Here is a 24,539-nt window from a genome sequence, read left to right on the forward strand (position 1 = left end):
CACAATGAACTATTGGGATTTCATCAAGATCAAAAGCTTTTGCACAGCAAAGCAAACAGTTAACAAAACCAAACGACAACTGACAGAATGGGAGAAGATATTTGCAAATGTCATATCAGATAAAGGGCTGGTGTCCAAAATCTATAAAGAACTTAGCAAACTCAACACCCAAAGAACAAATAATCCAATCAAGAAATGGGCAGAGGACATGAACAGACATTTCTGCAAAGAAGACATCCAGATGGCCAACAGATACATGAAAAAGTGCTCCATATCACTCGGCATCAGGGAAATACAAATCAAAACCACAATGAGATACCACCTCATGCCAGTCAGGATGGCTAAAATTAACAAGTCAGGAAATGACAGATGCGGGCGAGAATGCAGAGAAAGGCAAAGTCTCCTACACTGTTGGTGGGAATGTACGCTGGTGCAGCCACTCTGGAAAACAGCATGGATGTTCCTCAAAAAGTTGAAACTAGAGCTACCCTATGACCCAGGAATTGAACTACTGGGTATTTACCCTAAAGATACAAATGTAGTGATCCGAAGGGGCACGTGCACCCGAATGTTTATAGCAGCAATGTCCACAATAGCCAAACTATGGAAGGAACCTAGATGTCCATCAACAGATGAATGGATAAAGAAGAAGTGGTGTATATATATACAATGGAATACTATGCAGCCATCAAAAGAAATGAAATCTTGCCATTTGTGATGACGTGTATGGAACTAGAGGGTATTATGCTTAGTGAAATAAGTCAATCAGAGAAACACAACTATCATATGATCTCCTTGATATGAGGAAGCAGAGATGCAACGTGGGGGGTTTGGAGGCTAGGAAAAGAATAAATGAAACAAGATGGGATTGGGAGGGAGACAAACCATAAGTGACTCTTAATCTCACAAAACAAACTGAGGGTTGCCAGGGGTTGGGGGGTTGGGAGGGATTCAGGAGAGGGTGATGTGGTTATGGACATTGGGGAAGGTATGTGCTACGTTGAGTGCTGTGAAGTGTGTAAACCTGGCAATTCACAGACCTGTACCCCTGGGGCTAAAAATACATCATACATTTATAAAAAATTAAAAAAATTTAAATTTAAAAATACTTAAACATTTGAATGATAATGAAAATAGAAGTAATCAAATTTTTTTCAGGATAGAGTTAGAAGACTATTTGCAGGGAAATGTTTTGCTTTAAATGTTTATGTTATTACAGAAGAAAGACCTAAAACCTGTAGTTTCATTCTTCTCATAAGGAAGGTAGGAAGAAGTAACCCAAAAGCAAGCAGCAGGAAGAAAAAATTTTAAATAAAGCTCAAAAATATCAATGAAAGAGAAAGCAATAAAAAAGAAAATTAGTAAAGAAAAATTTGGTTCTTTGAAATTATCAATAAAAACAAATGCATTTTATTGTAGGTAAGCTAAACCTCAGTGGATTTTGATGAGGGAGCAGAAGGCTGGCTGAGGACAAAGCAAAAGCTGGCATCTTGCACTCCCTCTCCACCTGCTCCCCTCAGTAATATGTGTAACAATTCTAAGGTACCGCTGACCACCTTAAAGGAGAAACAAATAGTTGACTTGCAGAGATTCCAATCCTGCAAGATAGGAATCTCCCAACTATCTTGCTGTTAATGGCTTGCCAAAAGACAGCATTGATCCCGGCACCTCGGCACCTCGGAGGTCCTCTTTAGCATATGAAAGCTCTGTTGAAACCTCCCTTTCCCTCACCTTCCCCCAACCACGGGGTACTTAGCCTGCCCTCCCTCACAACCCAGGGCAGCAGCATCTCCACCTGCCCAGGAGTCCTGTCCCCTTTAATAAACCACCATTTTGCACCAAAGATGTCTCAAGAATTCTTTCCTAGTCATCGGCTCCGGAACTCACCCCACCGAACCTCACTTATGTTCTAGAACTCATCAGATTTTATTTAAGAAAATATGTTTCTGGGGCACCTGTGTGGCTCAGTCAGTTAAGCAGCCACTCTTGGTTTCAGCTCAGGTCATGATCTCAGACTCCTAGGACCAAGCCAGTCCCCTGCTGGGCTCTGCACTCTGAGCTCAGCAGGGAGTGTGCTTCAGGATTCTCTCTCTGCCCCCACATCCCCAACTCACACACACTCTTTCTCAAACAAATAAATAAATTTTTAAAAAAAGAATACATTTCTGTGAACACTGATTTTTCTTTTACCAGTAACTGAAATAGTCATGTATAGGTATACATGATTTTTAGGTTTAATGTTCCAGTTGCTTGGAGTTATTCTTTCTTTTCTTTCTTTCTTTCTTTTTTTTTTTTTTTTAAGATTTATTTATTTGAGAGACAGTGAGCAAGACAGATGTGAGTACAAACCGGGGAGAGGCAAAGGGAGAGTGAGAAACAGACTCTCCACTAGCAGGAAGCCCGATGTGGGGCTTGAACCAGGACTCTGAGATCATGACCTGAGCCAAAGGCAGAGGCTTAACCAACTGGGCCACCCAAGCACCCTCCCCCCCACTTTTTTTTTTTTTTTTTTTTATAAAGATTCTGCTTGGAGTTAAGGCTCATGCATAATTACTCACCTTCCTGAATGTCTTATAGATACCAAAGTAAATATATTGATTGAAAAATGTTCTTATCTTCCACAAAGTAGTGTCCAAAAAGAAAATGAAGAGAAGGCAAATATAGCCTGTGATACTCATTATAATCATGTACTTTCCAATCATTTTCTCTTCCAAAGAATAAATGTTCTTTGCAGTTCCTGAAAATGGTGGGGGTGGGGGGGGGAAGGTGGATTGAAAGAGAGCGATCTTAATACACCATAAACAAGGACTAAAAAACAATAAAGAAGAAGTAAAAGATGGAATGAAGTATTGGGCTAATTGGGACAAGTAAACTATTTGGAGTGTGAAAAGTGGTTATCCTACTACCCAAATAACTTTTCAACAATGAATTTTGAAGGTTAATTTCATGAATATAATATATAATAATCAAGTAAGCATATATTAATATATTTACTGATATGCTTATTATTGGATGCTATAAAAAATAAGCCCCAAATCCTTTCAGACATCTGAAATCTTAAGTTAATAATTAGAAGAAAGTATTAAAGCACAAATACTCGTATAAAAGATAACACTTTGCTTTAAAAGGTAAAAATGACCATTAGTGATATTTCTTGAGCTTTGAGAAGAAAGTTGGATAAAAGACATAGAATTTCTGTTACAAGAAAACTATATACTTGAATTTCTATGAAAAAAATACATGAATGGATAACAGGTAACAAAAAGATGCTCATCATCACTGGTAACATTAGAGATATGCAAATTGAAACAATAATCCGATACAACTTCATACCTATTAGAAAGGCTATATAATTTTTAAAAAATGGAAAAATAACAATTGTTGGAGAGGATATAGAGAAACTGGAACACTTCTACATTGTGCAAAATATTCCCTGCTCCTATGGAGACTCAATAATATCTAACTTTCCATGTAACTATATTTTACCTGAAATGTTTCTCTTCCATTTCTTTCTACCTCACTTCATCCCCTAAAATTTATTATCATACAATTTATAGTTCTGAACACTGAGCTTCCCTCTTGAGGTCATTGACTACAGTTCTAGGTAAGATCTGGCTTACTAAGTATTCCTTCTCACTCTGCCCACTCTCACCAAAGTAAGGTATTTTCAAAATTACCTACTAAATGATACAGCACTACCATGAGGATTTCTAGAGTTAACATGAATGTTTACCCTTTTCAAAAAATCTGCAGTACTGTTTGCCTTTCTCTTACTTTTCTTTGTTTTTTTTTTCTTTGCTGTACTTTTTCTTTACTGTACATCTCTTTATCACCCAAATTATCACATCCTGAACTTTACCTATTTATCTAAAATGACAACAACAACAATTAAAAAACAAAAACAAAAACAAAAACCGATAAACAGTTGAATTCCTCTACATGCAGATACTATATTAAACACTGGAGAATGGATTTCATCCATTCCTTCAAATAAGTTGTGGGCAGGTAAGTGTGGGTGATTATGAGTGGTGAAGGTGGTGGAAAATAGGAAAAGTAAATATAATACAAATTCTTCCCCTGGAGGTTCTTTTCCAAAGATGAAATGCTTTATGCAATGAAGGAACATAAACAGTGAATCCCAGTTCTGGACCATAAAAGCTGAGTGGCAGAGGGCACACAGTCCTCTTCCTTGAAATGAGTGTAAAAACTGAGAACTTGAAGCTGTGGCAATTTAAAATAATGTATGTAGTTACTAGATGATTATTAGTAGCTCTTTTTATATCTGATGACTACTTTAAACTTACCTTGGCTTTGCTTCTGAGGTTTTATTAATTTCCAAAGGTTTCCCCCCTAGTCTTGCAAAACGACCCTATGTATTGAACATGGGTCCTGACTCCCTCCTTTGAAATAAGGTCTGATTCCCCACATGTCTCATGGGTTAAGCCTGAGACTAATTTCTTAGACTTTGGGATGCCAAGAATACTGTGAAGATTAATAAAGGGAAGCTTCTCTAAAGTGGAGTGGGGAGGCCAGCAGGGGGAATTCTCACACCCTAAGACTTGTTAATGACAAGAAGAATTGTCAATTATAGATCCAAAAGAAGACTCTTCAATAGAAAAGAATCATCCATGACAGGACCCAACAACAACAAAAATGTACACTGTATCTCCTATGAGAAACTGACTACTCCTGCAACTCAGCCAACTAGAAAGTCATCACCCTAAACTCTTGCTTCTCTCCAATGGACTTTTTTTTTTCTTTTTCCAAGTGTCTGTCCCAGCTTCCTCTCTCTTCCTGAATAATACTCCTCTCTAAAACAATGCTTGTGAGACTTGCCTATGATTTGCTCTAACTTGCTTATCCTGTATTGCAATTCTGTTAACCCATTTTTGCTGGAAAAATTACTGGCAATTTTATGTTTAAGGTTAATAATACTTACTTTCTTTACTACAATTAAGGTAGATAGGAGGCTTATTTCCAGAGCACCATTTCTTTATCAGATGGAAAGTAAAATAGTCACTGATACACTTTGCAAGGTTGTAATTGGGAAAGAGCAGTAATGAATTAAGTATGAAGGCTCTGGTGGTTTTTGACATCTTATGTTGAACTTCTAAAAAAGATGATAAGATTAGATTTCGTTATAGGAAATTAACTTTCTCCAGGACAACAAATCCACCAAGGATGGTCAAAGCAAGCTCAGGGAATTAAAAAAACAACAACAGATTATTATATTTGAAGAACACTAATTACTTCCCAATAAGTTGTTCCAATTGATACCCAGTGACACATTTTGTGTTGATACTGCAGAGTTCTGAAAAGTCTCTTTGGTGAAGTGGGTGTCCATGTGATAAGACTTCCTGACACCTGATATGGATAGGAAACCACTACTATTTTTTATATCTAATCCTAATCGATCAAGAAAGGCAATAAAGTAGAAGTTGGAGATAAACCCTATAATTCAATAGCAGGGAGCAATTAGGGAAATTATGACATGTTTGAGAGTAGAAAAATCTTCAAGGAACCAGCTGATAGATAATTACTATCTGTCTCAAGAATGTATTTTTAAAAATTTTTTTTATTAACATATAATATATTATTAGCCCCAGGGGTACAGGTCTGTGAATCACCAGGTTTACACTTCACAGCACTTACCATAGCACATATCTTCCCCAATGTCCATAACCCAACCAACCTCTCCCTTTTCCCCCTCCCCACCGACAACCCTCAGTTTGTTTTGTGAGACTAAGAGTCTCTTATGGCTTGTCTTCCTCCCAATCCCATCTTGTTTCATTTATTCCTTTCCTAACCCCTAAGCCCCCCACGTTGCCTCTCCCTCATATCAGGGAGATCATGTGATAATTGTTCAAGAATGTATTTAATATGAACAATTATTAGAGACTAAATTCCTGATAATATAAACATGCTTAATTTATGAATTGACATTATAGAATCTTGATCATGAATTCAGTATTTTTTTTATTTTTATTTTTTTATGAATTCAGTATTTACAAAGAAGATAAAATCTAGTCTAAACAGAAATTTCATATAAGACACTTTGGGCAAAGAGAGATGGCCAAGAGCAAAACTTAAGTGTCCAACCCATGGTGACTGTGTCTAGTGTCAAGTAATTGATCCAGATTGAAAATTCCAGGATATTAGCCAATTAAACATATACCAAAAATGGCACAATATATACCAGCACTATCTTTTTATGAATACGGAATAGCTCTATAGCTGTACCAATACACACAACTGGCTACTGAGCACTTGAAATGTGCCCATTGTAGCCGTGGAACTAAATTTTAATTGTATTTAATTTCACAAAAAATATAAAATATAACACATACACATAAAACGGAGAGGAGAAAAGTATGGGTTCAAACTTACATGACCATCGACTTAATATAGACTGCTATATGCAGAACTTGTCATATACAAACCTAATGGTAACCACAAGTCGAAAACCACAAATAAATTTGTAAACAATGAAGAAAAGAACTCTAAATATATCACTAAAGAAAATAAACAAAACATGAAAGACAAGAAAAGATCAGGGGAAAACTTCAGAAACAACCACAAAGCAAGTAATAAAATGGCAATGAATACATATCTTTCAGTAATTAGTTTCAATGTAAATGGGCTAAATGCTCCAATCAAAAGACATAGGGTGACGGAATGGATAAAAAAACAATACCCATCTATATGGTGTCACTTCTATCCATTGAGTTCTTAATTTAAATTATTATTAAATCTTAACATTTCTCAGGATTCTTTTTGGATCTTTTCCAAATCTACTTGTTCTCTGTGTGTGTGTGTGTGTAATACATATATAAAACATACATGTACATATATAGCATATGCATAAATGTATATATTTCTATTATTTATTATATATTCCATGATATATGTTATATATATACTATATACATATATTCCTGAGACACTCTTTTACAATTTATGAAATACACATATTATACATATTAATAATTTAAACACATATTTGTATGCATATATAACATATATGATACATGTTCTATTATTTGTTATATGTTCTATCATTTATATTCTATTATTTGCTCATATTCCTAAGACTCTGTTACAATTTAAATATTTTAGGCATACATATTTTATATCATTCTAAAAATCCCAAATCTTACTTTTGGAGGTCTGATTCTGATTCTACAATTTATGGTTTCTACTAACACTTGCTCTTCAGACCTTGGTTTTTTCCTCTTTTCCTTCCTTTGTTCCTTTATTCGATCTTAAGTTCTCCAGCAAATATAACTATGGGAATACTTTGAAGTCAAGGAATTATGTGTCCCTTTGCCATTCACCTGAGGGCACAACCAACCAAGATTACTTAAAATAAATGATCAGGTTATGTTTTTCAGCTTACGTTGGTTCTCTGATTTTAGGACACAAGCCAGTATGAATAGTTGCATGTGTTTAAAAATTCCAAAGGGAAATTATTATTCTTCATTTCAGTGCCAAATCAATCTTTACAAATTTCCTTTCTGTGTCCTATTGTGGTGTTAGTTTTGTTCTTCCTTATAATGAGGACATAGCCTTTTGAAATTCTAATTTTAATAGAAGATATTAAATCTTTGTTATACCTTTATGTTCTTTATTCTGACTTCAAAGTTCCACACAACTTATAAAATGGAAAATGAAGGTCAACAGATACTGTCAATAACCACAAGTCAAAGCTATCTTTGATGCTTGCTTACCTTTGGGGACATTTGTTTTCATTTTATTGTTGGCCTCTGCCAATTCCATACTTTCTTCTCAGTTCATTATTTTTGTATCATAGTATCATAACATTTGTTCTGCTGCTTAAAAATGGAAGTCTCCTTTGATTTTCTAATTGCCAAATATACTGGCTTCCATTTTGTTCTCATCCTATTTTGCATTACTCTTTGCAGCATAGTCCTAAAACACTCTTTCAAAAACCTTCTAAAACAGTAATTTATTCCTAGTCTTACTCTGAAACAACTATTTCTCTTTAGCCCCTTAAGTGATCATTTCCTTTTAGATTAGGGCTCACAGACTCAAATGCTTTCAAATGAGTCTTCCTCACATCATGAAGTAGCACTCTTTTGACAAGTGTGCAACAATATACAAACATCTGCTTTCCATCATTTGGGTACCCTTTTGTGAGAACGAGTGCTAAGTCATATCTGTTAACAAGTTTTTTCATCAGCTATGCATAAGCTTAAGTCTTATAATATTCATTAATATTCATTCTCAAAGGAAATTACAAGCTATTCTTTTGTGACCAGTGAAGGGCCAAGGGAACAAGGCAAGAGCCAGTGATTGTGGAGCAACAAAGGGAGGATGTGAAAAAGTGCTGAGGCCTATTGAAAGGCACCTTAGAGGGGGAAACACCAACTCCACTTACAGCACCGTGATGATCTTCCCAAATCTAAAATTAAAGAAAAGAAGGAAATACAAATTCATGAATACTGTAGAAACCAATCCTGAAAGGTAGGAAAAAATGGGCTTAAGTAATTATGTCTATGTCAGATGCATATAGAGATTTTCTTCCTGGAAAATCTGGTTAGGGTGTTCACAAACTTGTTCCTTTTCTTTGAATTAGGGAAGAAAAGCCACACCATAAAACCTTTTCTTCCAAAAAACAAAACTGTCAGCCTCTCCTGAGAACTCAAGATTTCCCTCCACACGTCCCTCTCTTCACCTCACTACAAACTGCCGTATCATCAAGACGGAACACCTTTAAAGATAACAATGGCCTCATATATTTGAGAAGAATTTATTCTTTCTGAGACCAGCTCTTTTAAAAAGAAAGCTGCTTTTTTTTCCTTCACTCTCCCTTGCTGGCAAATGAATCTCAGGATAAATGTTCCTAAAATTTCCCATATCTGTTGCAAAACAGATTCCTTAAGTCATGTGGTGGAGTTACTGGAGGTGGTGAAGTTATGTGGTAAAGGAGATGGAGTTGTTAGAGATATAGGTCACATTCAGCATGAAGATCCCAGCTCTAACACAGCACCCAGAATATGATAGGCACTCAGAAATAATTTTATGACTTACATCAAGTACAGGTTTGTCCCAAACATAGAACTTAATTGTCTACTCATGTCCTTAGTCCCTATCTACTTATTTATTTACTGCTGCCTTCTGTGTAAAGAGAAACTTTGTGAAGCCCTTACCCCTTACCAAATTGAAGTGTGACGTCTATGAGGAGACTGAAAATGCCCGAAAGGTAGTTGAATAGGACAAGTTTGATGTAGGCAGAAGTACTTCTAGTAAACAAGAAGCTCAGCAGGTATGTAAGGGGAATGGCAGACCAGCCATATAGCATGAAGATGAGCATTGTGTCCAGAAAACGGTAATCTGTGATGTAAATATCCAACTGGCAGAATTTGAATGCTCCCTGAAACACAGAGTGCATAGAGATAAAGGCAAGGTGAAGGCCCAAGTCAAAAATAATGCAGGCCAGAATGTTTATAGAGGAGATAGCAAGTCTTATTGCTAGTTAGCATGGAAGTATTTGTCAATTAAATGAATTAACCTCTAAAAAATACTTCAAACTAGGAGCATGAAGTAAGATACTCCTACCTGTACTTCACCAGAGGATAGTCCAATGAGCAGAACCACCATAATTCCCTTTATTTTTTTCTACCCAGAATGGTTTTTTAATTAACAAATCAGTATAGTTTCCCCCAGTAAGGCTAACTCTCATTTTTCCCATAAAGAGAGAGCCTATTTTGCTAAAGATATTTTAATCTCTGGTTATACCTTACCTATCATACTTTTGAACCAAGTCTTTTACTCCCTACACTACTCCCCACTCCTGTCACATATTGACAGATACATATTTACTGCTATTTTATTATTTGGTCGTTTTTGGAGATTTTCTCTGGTCCTTTCTTGCCTTTGTCATTTTTTGGTCTTTTCTTTCCACTCAAAGAATCCTCTTTAATGTTTCTTGCAGAACTGGTTTAGTGGTCACAAATTTCTTTAGTTTTTGCTTGTCTGGGAAACTATGTTTTTTTCTATTCTGAATGGTAGCCTTGCTGGACAGACTATTCTTGGCTGCAGATTTTTCCCATTCAGGATGTTGAATTTATCATGCCACTTTCTTCTGGCTTGCCGTGATCTGATCCGCTAACCTTATGAGTTTTCCCTTGTATGTTAAGGACTTCTTTTGTCTTGCATTTTTGAGATTTTTTTCTTATCACTTTATTTTGAAAATTTAATTACAAAACATCTTATTGGCCTGCTTTTGTTGATCTTGATGGGAGTTCTGTGTGCCTCCTGGATTTGGCTGTCTGTTTGCTTCCCTGGGTAAGGGAAATTTTCAGCTATTATTTTCTCACATAAGTTTCCTGCCCCCTTTTCTCTCTCTTCTTCTTCTGGGACTCTTAAAACAGATGTTATAATGTTTGATGGAGTCACTGAGTTACCTAAGTCTATTTTCATGTTCCATAATTCTTTTTTTCTCTCTTTTGTACAGCTTCATTATTTTCCATTATTTTGTCTTCTATATCACTAATTCATTCCTCTGCTTCTTCCAGCCTAACTATTCATTACATGAAACCTGTTTCTAATCTCAGTTATTGCATTCTTCATTTCTGATGGGTTCATATTTAACTCTTTTTTACTATTTCTGTGGTAAAGGGTCTCCCTGATGTCTTCCATTCTATTCATAAGCCCAGTAAGTATCTTTATGATTATGCTTTATTTTTTATGGTATTAGTAATTGTTTTTTAATTTTTTAAAATTTACTTTATAGTGGTCACAATTTATTTAAAATACAAACTCTTTGTCCTGCTATTCAACTTTTTAAAACAATTTCACACAGGAGCACCTGGGTGGCTCAGTTGGTTAAGTGTCTGCCTTCAGCTCAGGTCATGATCCTGGGGTCCTGGGATAGGGATCCACATCAGGCTCCCTGCTCAGCAGAGAGCTCTTTCTCTTTCTCAATCTCTCAAATGAATAGAATCTTTTAATAAAAAAAAAATAAAAATAAAAACTTCACATGTATGGATTGTTTACCTAATGGATAGACACAATACATATTATAATATTTTCAGTTACACAGATATGTAATTTAATAAAATGCAATGATAGCATAGGCCTGCATTTTAAAAAATTATTTATTTAATTTAAATTCAATTAATTAATATATAATGCATTATTTGTTTCAGGGGTACAGGTCTGTGATTCATCAGTCTTATATAATACCCAGTGCTCATTATAACACATGCTCTCCCCAGTGTCCATAGCCCAATTACCCCATCCCCCCTTCCTTCTCCTGTCCAGCAACCCTCAGTTTATTTCCTGAAATTAAGAGTCTCTTATGGCTCATCTCTCCTTCTTGTCTTGTCTTATTTCATTTTTTCCCCTCTCTTCCCCTATGGTCCTCTGTTTTGTTTCTTAAATTCCAGGTGTACTTTAGTCTGCTTATTATATGAAACCTGATATGACTTCCACTAGAATTGAAGCCCAGCAGAACTCTGGTTGAGAGATGTGGTATGGTCAGGGATTTCTGCTCGTCTTCTGGGGAAAGGGTCCATGGCACTGGGACTGATATATGCTTGACTGGGAAGGGCAGTCTCACCACAGCACTGGGACTTATTGTAAGCAAATTAGGCAGCATGCTTGTGTAGGTGTTGCAATGCTTCCTGAAGGTGGTTGTGTATTTATGATGAGGGGCAGGGGGGTTAAATAGTACCAGCCAGTTCCTTTGTCTCCCAGAGAGATATTTCTGTTAAAGTTACCTCTCAGGGAAGCACTCTGAGAAGAGCAAATTATCTCCCCCCACCATGTGTCAGGTGTTTTTCAGATCATTGTTTCTATGTTCCAGGAGCGGCATAGTGCCTTCATGGCTCTATACTAGCCAAACATGCTGACTTCTAAAACTCCAGGCTTTAAGCCCTGATGGTTGCAAGAACTCACCAAAATTGTACCCTCTCATTTTCCCAGCCATGGCTTTAGGAAAATGTTTGCCTTGTGCATTCCCTTATGCTCTACTCTCTCTCACTCTTCTTTGTGACCACAGCTCCCTCCCCTTCATAGCATCAGTGATCTATTTCTCCCCTAAACCGATCTCCACACTTCCTACCTTCTATCATGTGACTCTTCTCTCCCTTTAGTTGTGGAGTTTGTTCTGTCAGTCTTCAGGTTGATTTTTGGAGTATTTAGAATTATTTGATAGTTATCCAGTTGTGTTCTTGGGAGTAGATGAGCCTAGCATCCTCCTATCCTGCCGCCATCTTCTCTTAGGGTTGGTTTTTCTAAGGTTTCTTTCCTTGGCTTGCAAATGTCCACCTTTTGGCTGTGTCCCCACATGGTCTTCACTATGTGCATGTGCACTCCTTGTGTCTTTTTGTATGTTCAAATATCTTCTTCTTAAAAAGCATACCAGTCAGAATGGATTAGGGCATACCCTAGCTACTTCATTTTAATTTTATCACCTCTTTGAAGGCCCTATTTCCCCAGTTTGAGTTACATAATTAGAAAACAGGAATTTTCTGGGGGGTACGGAAGGAAAATGAACCCTGAACAAACTGTATCTAACACTTACAAGTAGTAAGCAGCAGGTAATGAAGAAGATGATGAAATCCCACAGTAGAGCAGAAAGCCAGTACACAGGGACAGAAACCCCACTCAAAAGTTGGATGTGCTTTGCTTTAGTGACTCGTTCAGTCACTGTCAGGAGAGAAAAGCCACTGATTAAAAGAGCCATGCCAAAGTGTATATATAAGGCCACCTGGACTCCATCCGATAATCTACAGAAGGGAAAAAAGTAGATATATCAGGAAATCAATATAGCAGAAAACATAAATTTCTACCAATAGCTATTTTTAATCATGTAAATGTAATCATGTAAGATAGGAGAGATACATTTAAAATATCAAATTGTAGGGGTACCTGGGTGGCTCAGTTGGCTAAGCATCTGCCTTTGGCTCAGGTCATGATCCTGGCGTCTTGGGATCTAGCCTTGATCCCAAGGAGAGTCTGTTTCTCCCTCTCCCTTGACCCTCCCCCTTGCTTCTGTTCTTGCTCTCTCTCACTCCCTCAAATAAATAAATAAATCTTTAATAAATAAAGAAGATATGGTCCACATATACTATGGAGTATTAGCCTCCATCAGAAAGGATGAATACCCAACTTTTGTATCAACATGGGCGGGACTGGAAGAGATTATGCTGAGTAAAATAAGTCAAGTATAGAGAGTCAATTATCATATGGTTTCACTTACTTGTGGAGCATAAGGAATAACACGGAGGACATGGGGAAATGGAGGGGAGAAGGGATTTGGGGGAAATTGGAGGGGGAGATGAACCATGAGAGAGACTGTGGACACTGAGAAAAAACTGAGGGTTTTGGAGGGGGGTGGGGGGTTGGGTGAGCCTGGTGGTGGGTATTAAGGAGGGCATGTATTGCACGGAGCACTGGGTGTGGTGCATATACAATGAATTCTGGAACACTGAAAAGAAATAAAAAAGGAAAAAAAAAGAATATGTGAGATACACACACACACACACACACACACACACACAATGAAATATTACTTAGCCTTAAAAATAAGATCTTGCCATTTGCAACAACACAAATGGACCTCAAGGGCATTATGCTTAAATGAAATAAATCAGACAGAAATAATATAATATAATATACCAAAAAGAAAAAAGAAATAGCAAATTTTAATAAAAAGAATAACTTACGTTCCACTTTGTTTTTTATCCTTAAAGTGTGGCTGAGGTTTATTGAAGACGGTTATGGAAGCATTAGAGCCAGCAATTGTCATGAGAAGAATATTGTCTAATATTGCCAGGGTCAGAGATGGTGAATGATATGCCTGATTGTTGAAAAGACCAGTAAGAATTATTTTGTTTGTCTTCACCTCAATGGAAAATGCGACAATGCACAAGTGAATACAATCTTCATTTTCCATTAAGTATTTCAGTAGGTCACCTAAGATGAGGAAATAACATTGGTCAGGTTACCCAGGAAGAAATCATCTACAATATATGTTGGGAAAAGGAACAAATAATTTTACTTTGTTCTCATCCCTTTCAAGTTTCTTTTGATTATTTCAAACATTTGTTATTCTCTTCAAACATTTTATCATTAAATTCCAAGCTCTCTCATTTCCTAGTCTATGACCTAGATTGCTACTTCACTGAGAAAACACAGGCAACATGGTATAGATTTTCTTAACGTATCTATCTTTTGTTTTAAAAGATTTTTTTTTTTTTTTACTTATGAGAGAGAGAGCATGAATGGGGAGGAGGGAGAAGCAGGCTCCCGGCCAAGGACCCTGGGATCATGACCTGAGCCAAAGGTAGATGCATAACTGACTGAACCACCCAGGCTCTCCTAATATACCTTAAAAACATCCGTAAGTATTTCTACTTATAGATCTTATTGCTTAAAGCAGAAAATAAAACCACGAAAACTTAAAAAGCTGGATTAAATAAATAAGAAATCACCTCTTTGAAAGAGATATCTAAAAAAGCAAATGTTGATCATTTGGGGGATAAGCCCTTAGAAGGACTGAAATGCACTGAATTGAGCCAAACATTCCAAACCCTATTTTTCTTTAAGGCATTTTAGATTTATAAGTGATGGAATGCACTGGTAAATCCTCAAGCTTTCAGTGGCTATACTGTAAGAGTGAGTAAGATATAGGTCAGTTCATATAAAAATTTCAACCCAGTCTCAAGGCACTTAAATCCCTAATTGGATTTAGATCTTCCCTTAAACTCAGTGCCTTTTAGGAGTTAAATTAAGCTTCCTCTGGAGAAGATGATCTCAAGTACAGTCTACATAATTTTCATACATACATCTGGCATTCAATTAAAAAATTACTAGGTATACCAAAAAACAGAACCAAGAAAAAGCACAGATTATAGAAATAGATCTACATATAAACTAGATATAAGAGACAGAATACTTCAGAGAACTGGAGTCCATAGAAAATATCAAATATTTATGTTAGAATTGAAAAATATAAACATCAATTATGATTAAGAAATGGGAGGTTGGACACAAATGAAGAGTAGACAGGAAACGGGAAGACAGGTTAATTAGAAAATACTCCACTAGTGAGATACCACCTCCCACCAGTCAGAATGGGTAAAATTAACAGGTCAGGAAAAGATAGGTGTTGGCCAGGACACAGAGAAAGGGGAACCCTCCTACACTATTGGTGGGAATGCAAGCTAGTATAGCCACTCCAGAAAACAGTATGGAGGCTCCTCAAATAGTTGAAAATAGAGCTACCCTATGACCCATCAATAGCACTACTGGGTATTTACCCTAAAGATACAAATGTAGTGACTTGATGGGGCATGTGCACCCCAATGTTCATAGCAGCAATGTTCACAATAGCCAAAATATGGAAAGAGACCAGATGTCCATCAACAGATGAATGGATAAAGATGTGGTATGTATGTGTGTATGTGTGTGTGTGTGTATAAAATGAAATATTATGCAGCCATCAACCCCCTCCCCCCAAAATCTGGCCATTTGCTATGGCGTCGATGAAACTAAAGGATATTATGCTAAACAAAATAAGTCAATCAGAGAAAGACAATTATCATATAATCTCATTGACATGAGAAGTTTGAGAAATACAGAGGATCATAGGGAAGGGAGGGAAAAATGAAACAAGAGAGGGAGACAACGTATAAGAGACTCTTAGGGTTCCTGGGTGGCTCAGTTGGTAAGTGACTGCCTTCAGCTCAGGTCATGATCCCAGAGTCCTTCGATCGAGTCCCGCATAAGGCTGCTGGCTCCATGGGGAGTCTGCTTCTCCCTCTGATCTTCTACCCTCTCATGCTCTCTCTCACTCTCTCTCTCAAATAAATAAATAAAATCTTAAAGAGAGAGAGAGAGAGAGACTCTTAATCTCAAATTGAGGGTTCCTGGAATGGAGGGGGATGGGAGGGATGGGGTGGCTGGGTGATGGACACTGGGGAAGGTATGTGCTGTGGTGATTGCTGTGAATTGTTTGAGACTGATGAATCACAGACCTGTACACCTGAAACAAATAATACGTTATATGTTAGTAAAAAATAAAAAATAAAGTAAATACTCAGCTAAGGGGTGCTTGGGTGGCTCAGTCTTTAAGTGTCTTGCCTTCAGCTCAGGTCATGATCCCAGAGTCCTGGGATTGAGCCCCACATCAGGCTTCCTGCTCCATGGGAAGCCTGCTTCTCCTTCTCCCACTCCCCCTGCTTGTGTTCCCTCTCTCACTGTGTCTCTCTCTGTCAGGTAAATAAATACATTCTTTAAAAAAAAAAATGCTCAGCTAAAAGCACAGTGAGAAAGAGAATGGGAAACAAAGATAAAACATAATTTACCAATATTAAAAATGACTTAGGGGAAATCACTACAGATACTGAAGACATCAAAACCGTAACAAAGGAATACTGTGAACAACTCTACAAACATAATTTGACAATTTAGATGAAATAGAACACTTTCTCAAAACACACAAACTACAACAGCTCTCTCAATATACGTCATTTGAATAATTGTAATTCTTAAGGAAATTTAACTCATAAATTAAAAATTCCTCCCAAAGGAATCTCCAGATCCAGATGTTTTCACTTGATCTTAGCCAAAAGGCTGAGAAGCAATTGGGTCTAGATGTTTTCACTGGAGAATTCTACAGAATATTTAAGGAAGAATCAACATTTATATAATATCTTTCAGAAAATACAGGACGAGGGAACATTTCTGAATTCATTTTATCAAGTTAGTATTACTCTGATAGAAAAATCATAAAAGACAATATCAAGAGAAAGGAAAATTAAAGACTGATATCTTTCACATAAATAATGTAACACCCCTTAACAAAATATTAGCAAATAAAATTCATTAATATATAGAAAGAATTACAACTATGGTCAAGTGGGGTCTATTCCAGGGATTCAAGGCTATCTCAATATTTAAAACTCAGCCAGTGTTATTCACCATATTCACTTCAGGCTGAAGTAGAAAAATCATTAATAATCATATAAATTTATACAAAAAATTTTGACAAAACTTAGTAATCATTCGTGAGAAAGCTGTGGAAAAAAAGGTTATAGAGCTAATCTTCCACACTTTTATACAGAACATCTAAAAAATCTCTACAGCTAAGATTATACTTTTGATGAAAGACTGCATACTTTCCCCCCTAAACTGAAAACAAGGAAAAAATGCCCATTCTCACCACCCTGATTTAGTACTGTGCTGGAGGTTCAACCCAGTGCAATAAAGCATAAATAGGGAATAAAGGCATACAGATAATAAAAGAAGAGGTGAAATGCTTTTATTTGCAGGTGAGATGACTGTTTATGTAGAAAATCCAAAGAAATTCACACAAAACATTTTTAAACTAATATGTGAGTTCATCAAAGTTGCAAGTTACAAAATAAAGATATAAAAATCAATTATTTTCTATGCATTAGAATAGCCAACCATATGGACGCCAAAATTAAGAACACAATGCCATTTATATTTACTCAAGAAATACTTGGGTGTAAATTTAGCAAAACATGTACAAGACATGTGTGATGAAAAGTACACAGCATTGATGAAAGAAAGAAGTTCTTAATTAATGGAATTCTAAATAAATCAGTTGTGTTCATGGATTGAACATGGATTGTGTTCATAGTAAAGATGTCATTTCTCCCCAAATTGATATACAGATTCAATAAAATCCTATCAAAATTCTAACAAAAATGTTTTGTATTTATAGACAAGCTTATTCTAAAATTGAAATGGAAAAACAAAGGAACTAAGCAACTTTAGAAAACAAGAAAAAAGCAGGAGGAATTGGTCTACTGGATAAGACTATTTAAATATACACTCATTGTGAGCCAGGAACTGGGATCTAGAGATATAAAAGAAGTTGTGGCCTCTCCATAATTAGTTTGAGAGATGCATGAAGGAAGTGCTACTGTAATTCAGTGAGATAAATTCCAAAAAAGAGGCATTCATCTAAATTGAGGATGAAGAGGAAATGTAAACTTCTGTTTGGGAGGGCAGATGGCATTTTCAGTTATTATAAGCTCATATCCTTTCTAAAGCACAAACCCACTTATTTTATGGCTCTGCTTAAAGAGTTAGCAGTGATTTCCCCAGTGTTAATGCATGTACTATGTGAGAAGAAAGCTACAGATGAGATATTATCTAGAAATCTATTTTCCCATTAATAAGCATTCTTTTTTAAGACTTATTTATTTGGGGGGGCAGAGGGAGAAGGGAAGAGAATCTCAAGCAGACTCCACTCTGAGTATGGAGCCCCACACAACCATGAGATCACAATCTGAGCCGAAACCAAGTGTGGATGCTCAACCCACTGTGCCCCCAAAACATTTTCTTATAGTTTGGGGAAAAGAGAGAGCAAGTTATAAAGGATTTCTTGCTCTATCTTTATCCTAAAAAATTCAGTTAAAAAAGGCATGCAGGTGGGAATAGAAACCATATAAAATTAGTAGAATTCAGTTATGCAAGGTTCTGTAACTAAGATAATGAGGGCACAACTTAGAAAAGTACATGTAGGGCACCTGGGTGATTCAGTGGGTTAAGCTGCTGCCTTTGGCTCAGGTCATGATCTCAGGGTCCTGGGATCGAGACCCACATCAGGCTCTCTGCCCTGCAGGGAGCCTTCTTCCCTCTCTCTCTCTCTCTGTCTGCCTCTCTGCCTACTTGTGATCTCTGTCTGTCAAATAAATAAATAAAATCTTTAAAAACAAAAAAAGAAAATTACATGTAAGCTTCTTAAAACAAAGTAAGATTGGTTAAGCCTAAGTATTATCTGCCTATGTCTAGATAATTTCTAGCTAATGAATGAAACAATAACAATTGAAAATGGATATCAGTGTGGCTACTGTATTATTCTATTGCACTTAGTCTCATTATCAATATAACAAACATATTCAGTTAGTCATTTCACTTTTTAAAATAAGCAGTATACTGTAATATTTAAAAAAATAATGATTTTATCCTTTATCCTCTGTCCTTTTGTTTGACCCTGGTTAACAAATGCTTACTTACTATTTATAGTGGAGAATAATAGGGACAATTACTTGTAGTCAGCCAATCTATTACCTGTAGGTTGTAGAATCAGTATTATAAGGAACAATAATTTCTAAAATGTATTTTCACAATAGAACCTTAATGAGAGGAAAAAAAGAACCACACAGGTTTGCCAGTAATGCATGCTGTTTGCTAACTCAGAAGAACACTGTTCATCAGGTGGCAGTTAAAAAGAATATATATATATGGTATATATATATATATAATATATATATATATATATATATGGTATCTAGGAGGAAATGATGACTTGAAAGAGAATAGACTTTATGATCAGAGAGGTAATGTGAGGCAGTGAGTGATATGCAGACATCAGGTAGAACAGGTTAAATTCAAGTCTCTGTATTTACTACATATCTGATTTAGTGCAAATTTCTGAGTTTCCTTAAATGTCAGTGCTCCTCATTTAACTGGTGTCCGTAATAAAAATACCTACTAAATCGGGGTGATTGCTCAGATTAAATGATATACAGGTAAAATACTTAGCTGGGTTCTTGCCAAAAACAAATGCTCAGTAAATGTAAATTTTTATTATTACTATCTTAAAAATAAATGTATTCAGAGGAGCTATCACATTGAGTATTTATACTGAGCTAATAAACATCTGACCTTCTTTGCAAATCATACAACCAGATCTTCATCTAAAAGCAGCAGTCTTTTATACCTAATGAGTCTTACCTTGTACTTCCTTAAGCGTGTGTTTGTGAGACTCTAGCATACTCCTAAGATGTTTTAGGAAAATCAGGGTCAAATTAGAATTCCCAGAAACAGAAAAAGGCACAATTGTTCGACCATATTGATCCAAATCCATTTGTCTGGGCTTTTCATCATTATTATGTAAAAACTTATCAGCCTTTGAGAGAAAAGTAAAGGAACCTAGAAGTGCCAGGATCTGTAGCAAAATCAGTTTCCAATTCCGCCAACTGAACATTGCCCTTTTTATGAACAGGGCACGGAACTGCTGGTGACAGAGGGAATACTAAAGAAGGAAGAAAGAAACATAATATTACAATATTCATGGACACAAACAGATCATTCATGATCAAATTCGTTAAGATGAATGAACACTCTGGAATTTTATGTACAAGACATATAAAATTTATCTAAATAAATACTGAGAATAGAATCTAAGCACAGTATGATATTACATAAGAGTATGATCAGTCTTTTCCTTATATGGCAGGAGTCAAAAAACCATGACCTGTTTATGTAAATCAAGTTTCCTGGAACACCATTTCCTATACCCATTCATTTCTGTGTTGTCTATGGTTGTTTTTGTGCTACAAGGACAGGATAGAGGGATTGCAAGAGAGACCATGTAGCCACCCCCACTTTACATATCTATTATTCCCTTATGTTAAGTTTGGTGACCTCTGTTGTAAGGTATTAAAGAGTGTTTAAGTCTGCCTTTTCATATAACACACCTGAAATCGCAACAGGATGATTTTCCCCAGACTCCTAACACTAGAGAAAACCAGGCTTCTTTATAGGATGAAGAACTAATTAGAAGGGGAAGAAAAGAAATGCTAGGCAACTCATAGGGACTTCCTGTGCTGAGGACTGCACTCATTAGGGAAAGACACCTTATGCATTATCAATTCCCATTGCAAAAACTTATAATATTGGGCATGTTTGATTACCAAAAATCATGCTCTTTCCAGTTCACTCCAGCTTCAGTGAACTACCAAATTTCTGGGTTAGCAATTTGGAAAAAAAAAAAAAAAAAAAGAATTCTAAGACATTAAAAAAAAACAAAAACAAAAAACCCTGAGGAATAGCAATGGTGAGAGTGAGAGCTGAGATTTTTGCCTAGACTTCACTGCTTCTGTGTTGGGAAATTAATTAGGTTATATGGTACAGACTGCTCCCTGTCCGGAGGGCGCAGTGGTTCAAAACTCCACAGTACCTTTGTTCAAATAGTAAACAAAAATGTACTTCCTGTGCCCTAATCAAGTAAATATACATCAGGTTTCTTAGCAAAGGCCCTTACCCCAGTATTAAACATAACAGCAGGGATTTCATTCATGGTAGAAAAATTGCTTGGCATACTCCAATTCTGGTTCTTAACTGAGACTTCACTCATCACAGAGGGAGGTGGAGTTTGGGTAGCTTGGATACCTGTTTGTGAATCTTCCAGATTACTGACTCTACATTAAAAAAAAAAAAAATAGCACAAATCATTTAATTTCAACTCTACCCTCATAATATCTTGATTAGAGAATGTGAGTTAACAACATTCAACTCAGAAGGCTCTGGGTTTGCTTACTGACTTGGCAGGGGCATTATATGGAGGCCACTCTGGTAGAGAAGTGGTTCCCAAACACCAGTCACAGGACTGCTGGCAGACCATAGTAAGGCAGACCATAGTAAGGTATTAAAGAGTGTTTAAGTCTGTAGAAAATTAGGGCAAAGCTATTGAATGTTTCATTAAGTAGAACTGATTCGAGTTAAAGATTAACATCTAAATCATACTTCGGATAAACCAAAATACTTGTTATTTTTAAAAAATGATAGTGGTGTTTTTTTCCAGGGTTATTACCATTAAAAAAAAAAAAAATCACGTCAGTTCTCTTACCTCTCCACACCTCTTAAATGTCTAATGTGTGACTGTGAGTTTGGGGAGTTTAAAAAAGGGACCAAGATGTGGTTCTTTCTCCCCAAGGGTTTTTATTTTCCCTATGCATCCCTTGCTCACCTAAAAAAGACTTCTTCCATGGTAGTAATAGAGGCACCAAAGCTAGCAATGCCTAAGTCATATTGTCTCTTTTCCAGATCAGTAAATAGAGCTTCAAAGCTAGAATATGAATAGAAAAAAAAAAATAAGGGGAAGGGAAAGTGAGAAGGGGAGGAATAAAAGTTAGTACCAAATCAGAAGATTTTCATATTATTCTGAACTGATTCCCCTTCAGCAGCGGGGGCAGTGTAGCTCATTCTTCACTTCGGTTCTTAATACAGAAACAAGTAAACTGCTCTTGTGCATTGTTTCTCACCCTAGTTCTTGAAAACACATAATTTTGGTCTTCTAATCAACTACCGAGAGACTCTATATGCTAATAACTCTAGCTAGCTCATGTGAATTATCACACACATATAAATGCTATGGTTCTTATTATTCAGTAAGTTTTTAAAAAGATTATTCAAATTAACAGGAGAAAAAAGCCACTCACATAGACAATGGAGAAGGTGCAGTAGAAATGGGAGGCATAGACAGAATCAAGTGATTCAATAGTCAAGAAAAACCATGGAATTTGAGCCAGATGCAGAGTAGAGACATCAAGATGTTTAAATAATAGTTTCCCTGGGAAGAATTTACATACTTCACATTTATAACATGACCTTTTCCAAAAACCTCTAGGTCTCAAAACCATCAAATATATTTTTCAGTGAGGACCATGTAAACTATGTATGCACACTCTCAATGTTGGAGGAATTCAAAATTCCCTCTTTTGGAAGACCAAAATTTCTTCCATATTCAAACTTAAATTATTTTCCACTTAATTCTATTTAGTTTTGCACATTAGTTCTAAACTTACACCATTAATTATATAGAACAGGTATAATCTACCCACATGACAGTGCTTCACATGTTTTAAGCCCATTTTCTTCATTCCCAATGCTTGGCTTTTCAATCAGGATTCACACATTTTCTCTCTTTTTCTTTGATTTTAGTTAAGAAGTTAATTTGTGCATCTTATAAAATTTAGAAATGAATGTACAAAAATATAAATATCACAATATCATGCCTCGTAGATATCTACACTAATACACTAATTAATTAATTAATTAATACACTAATATTTTGGCATATTTATTTATTTTTGTTTCCTTTGGCTTTATACAATATATGACAAAATTAAACTGTATGAGGCCTTACAATCCACAACTATAGCACTAAGTAGAGATAAATATCCATTAACAGCTTAATGAATACATTCATTCTGGTATGATACTATGAAAGAGAAAGATGTAGTAAAGTGCAGATTTCCCCTCGAGTTATCTGAAAAATGGGAAGTCCTAAAAGTCTTACCATAAACCATTGACCAAAAATGCAGTAAGTAAACAAAAGAAGATTCAGAACATTATTATGATAGGATTTCCTTTCTGTTAAGTTATAAAACTAGGGGCACCTGGGTGGTTCAGGGGGGTAAAGCCTCTGTCTTCAGCTCAGGTCATGGTCCCAGGGTCCTGGGATCGAGCCCCACATCGGGCTCTCTGCTCAGCAGGGAGCCTGCTTCCGCCTCTCTCTCTGCCTGCCTCTCTGCCTACTTGTGATTGCTGTCTATCAAATAAATAAATAAAAAATCCTTAAAAAATAAAGTTATAAAACTAATTATTATTATTGTATCCGTATCAATATATGTATGTGATATCATAGTTTAAGCACATATTTAGCTTAGTAAAAAGAAGATCACTCATTTTCCAAAGCAGTTTTACCATTTTATATTTCTATCAGCAATGAGATCCATTTACTCATATATTATAAGCTGTCTTTTTAGTTTCAGCCATTCTTGTGGGTGTGTAGTGCTAATATACTGGTTGTTCTCTTTATTTTTTGAAGGTTTCCTCATAGGGAAGAATTTTTGGCATAGTAGTTCTCTTTTAGTAGTTCTCTTTTCTGCCTAAGTATTGGTCAGATTTTTATTAGTTGATCAGGAATTTCACATCATTTTATCTCATTTTCCTATCCTCCAAACTGCTCTACATTTAGTGCCCTCTTTAATTTGATTGAGACTATATAGCAGAGAATTTCTGAATTTCCATATTGGGAAATTATTTTCAAAGTAAGCATTTCTTATTATTTCTTAGATTAGTGCTTTTATTTCAAAATTCAGTATCTTTTCTACAGCCCATTCTTTTTCCTGCTCATCCTTAGAAAGAGATTGATATTTATTCAGGACTGACTTAAAATCATATAAAACATATGGAGGTAATTCTGTACAAGACCAAAATGAGTTTTTGCATGATTTAGTGATTTATTAGTTATCATTCAAGGTTTTGGGGTATGTGTGTGTGTTTTGCTCTGAATCAACCATGGGAACATCAGTGTCAACTTCTCAAGTTTAAAATTAGAATGAGATTGGCACATCTCTAGTTTTCTAACTGTCTTGTGTTTTAAACCAACAGTATCACCATGACTATTTGATTTAATCTCTCTTGATTTACTACTGATTTAATCTTACTATTTGGTATAATCTTTCTAAATTTAAGAATCATCTTGTAAACAGAGTCACTTTGAAAAAGGTAAAATTAAGTACATTTTATTTTCTTCCTTTATTTGTTGCAAAATTATTTCACTTGAACTAACATTTATTCCTCTGCAGTCACTTCATAGTGATGTGAGTGTCTCATATGCACTTCATTACAGCTTGGAAACTTGAACTTCTTTACAGCTGTGAGAAGCACACTGAAAATTTCTCCCTTTCTCCCTGTTTGTTCTTGTATTTTAAATTAAAAGATCATTCTCTTTGGTTGAA

At 35.9% G+C, this 24,539-nt stretch overlaps 1 protein-coding gene across 1 annotated transcript in view; it reads right to left on the bottom strand.

The window, feature by feature from the left end:
* The window catches only part of LOC132027306 (phospholipid-transporting ATPase ABCA3-like), a 130,178-nt gene that overhangs the window by 36,763 nt on the left and 68,876 nt on the right, over window positions 1–24,539 (bottom strand). The window contains exons 17-24 of the mRNA XM_059416058.1: window positions 21,761–21,859; window positions 21,056–21,212; window positions 19,744–20,044; window positions 13,695–13,944; window positions 12,547–12,755; window positions 9,178–9,390; window positions 4,940–5,110; window positions 2,559–2,737 (exon numbers count right to left, since the gene is read on the bottom strand). Coding sequence (XP_059272041.1) covers window positions 2,559–2,737; window positions 4,940–5,110; window positions 9,178–9,390; window positions 12,547–12,755; window positions 13,695–13,944; window positions 19,744–20,044; window positions 21,056–21,212; window positions 21,761–21,859 — 1,579 coding nt within the window. The remainder of the gene's footprint in view (window positions 1–2,558; window positions 2,738–4,939; window positions 5,111–9,177; window positions 9,391–12,546; window positions 12,756–13,694; window positions 13,945–19,743; window positions 20,045–21,055; window positions 21,213–21,760; window positions 21,860–24,539) is intronic.

The sequence above is a fragment of the Mustela nigripes genome, chromosome 11, assembly GCF_022355385.1.
Source record: "Mustela nigripes isolate SB6536 chromosome 11, MUSNIG.SB6536, whole genome shotgun sequence".
NCBI lineage: Eukaryota > Metazoa > Chordata > Mammalia > Carnivora > Mustelidae > Mustela > Mustela nigripes.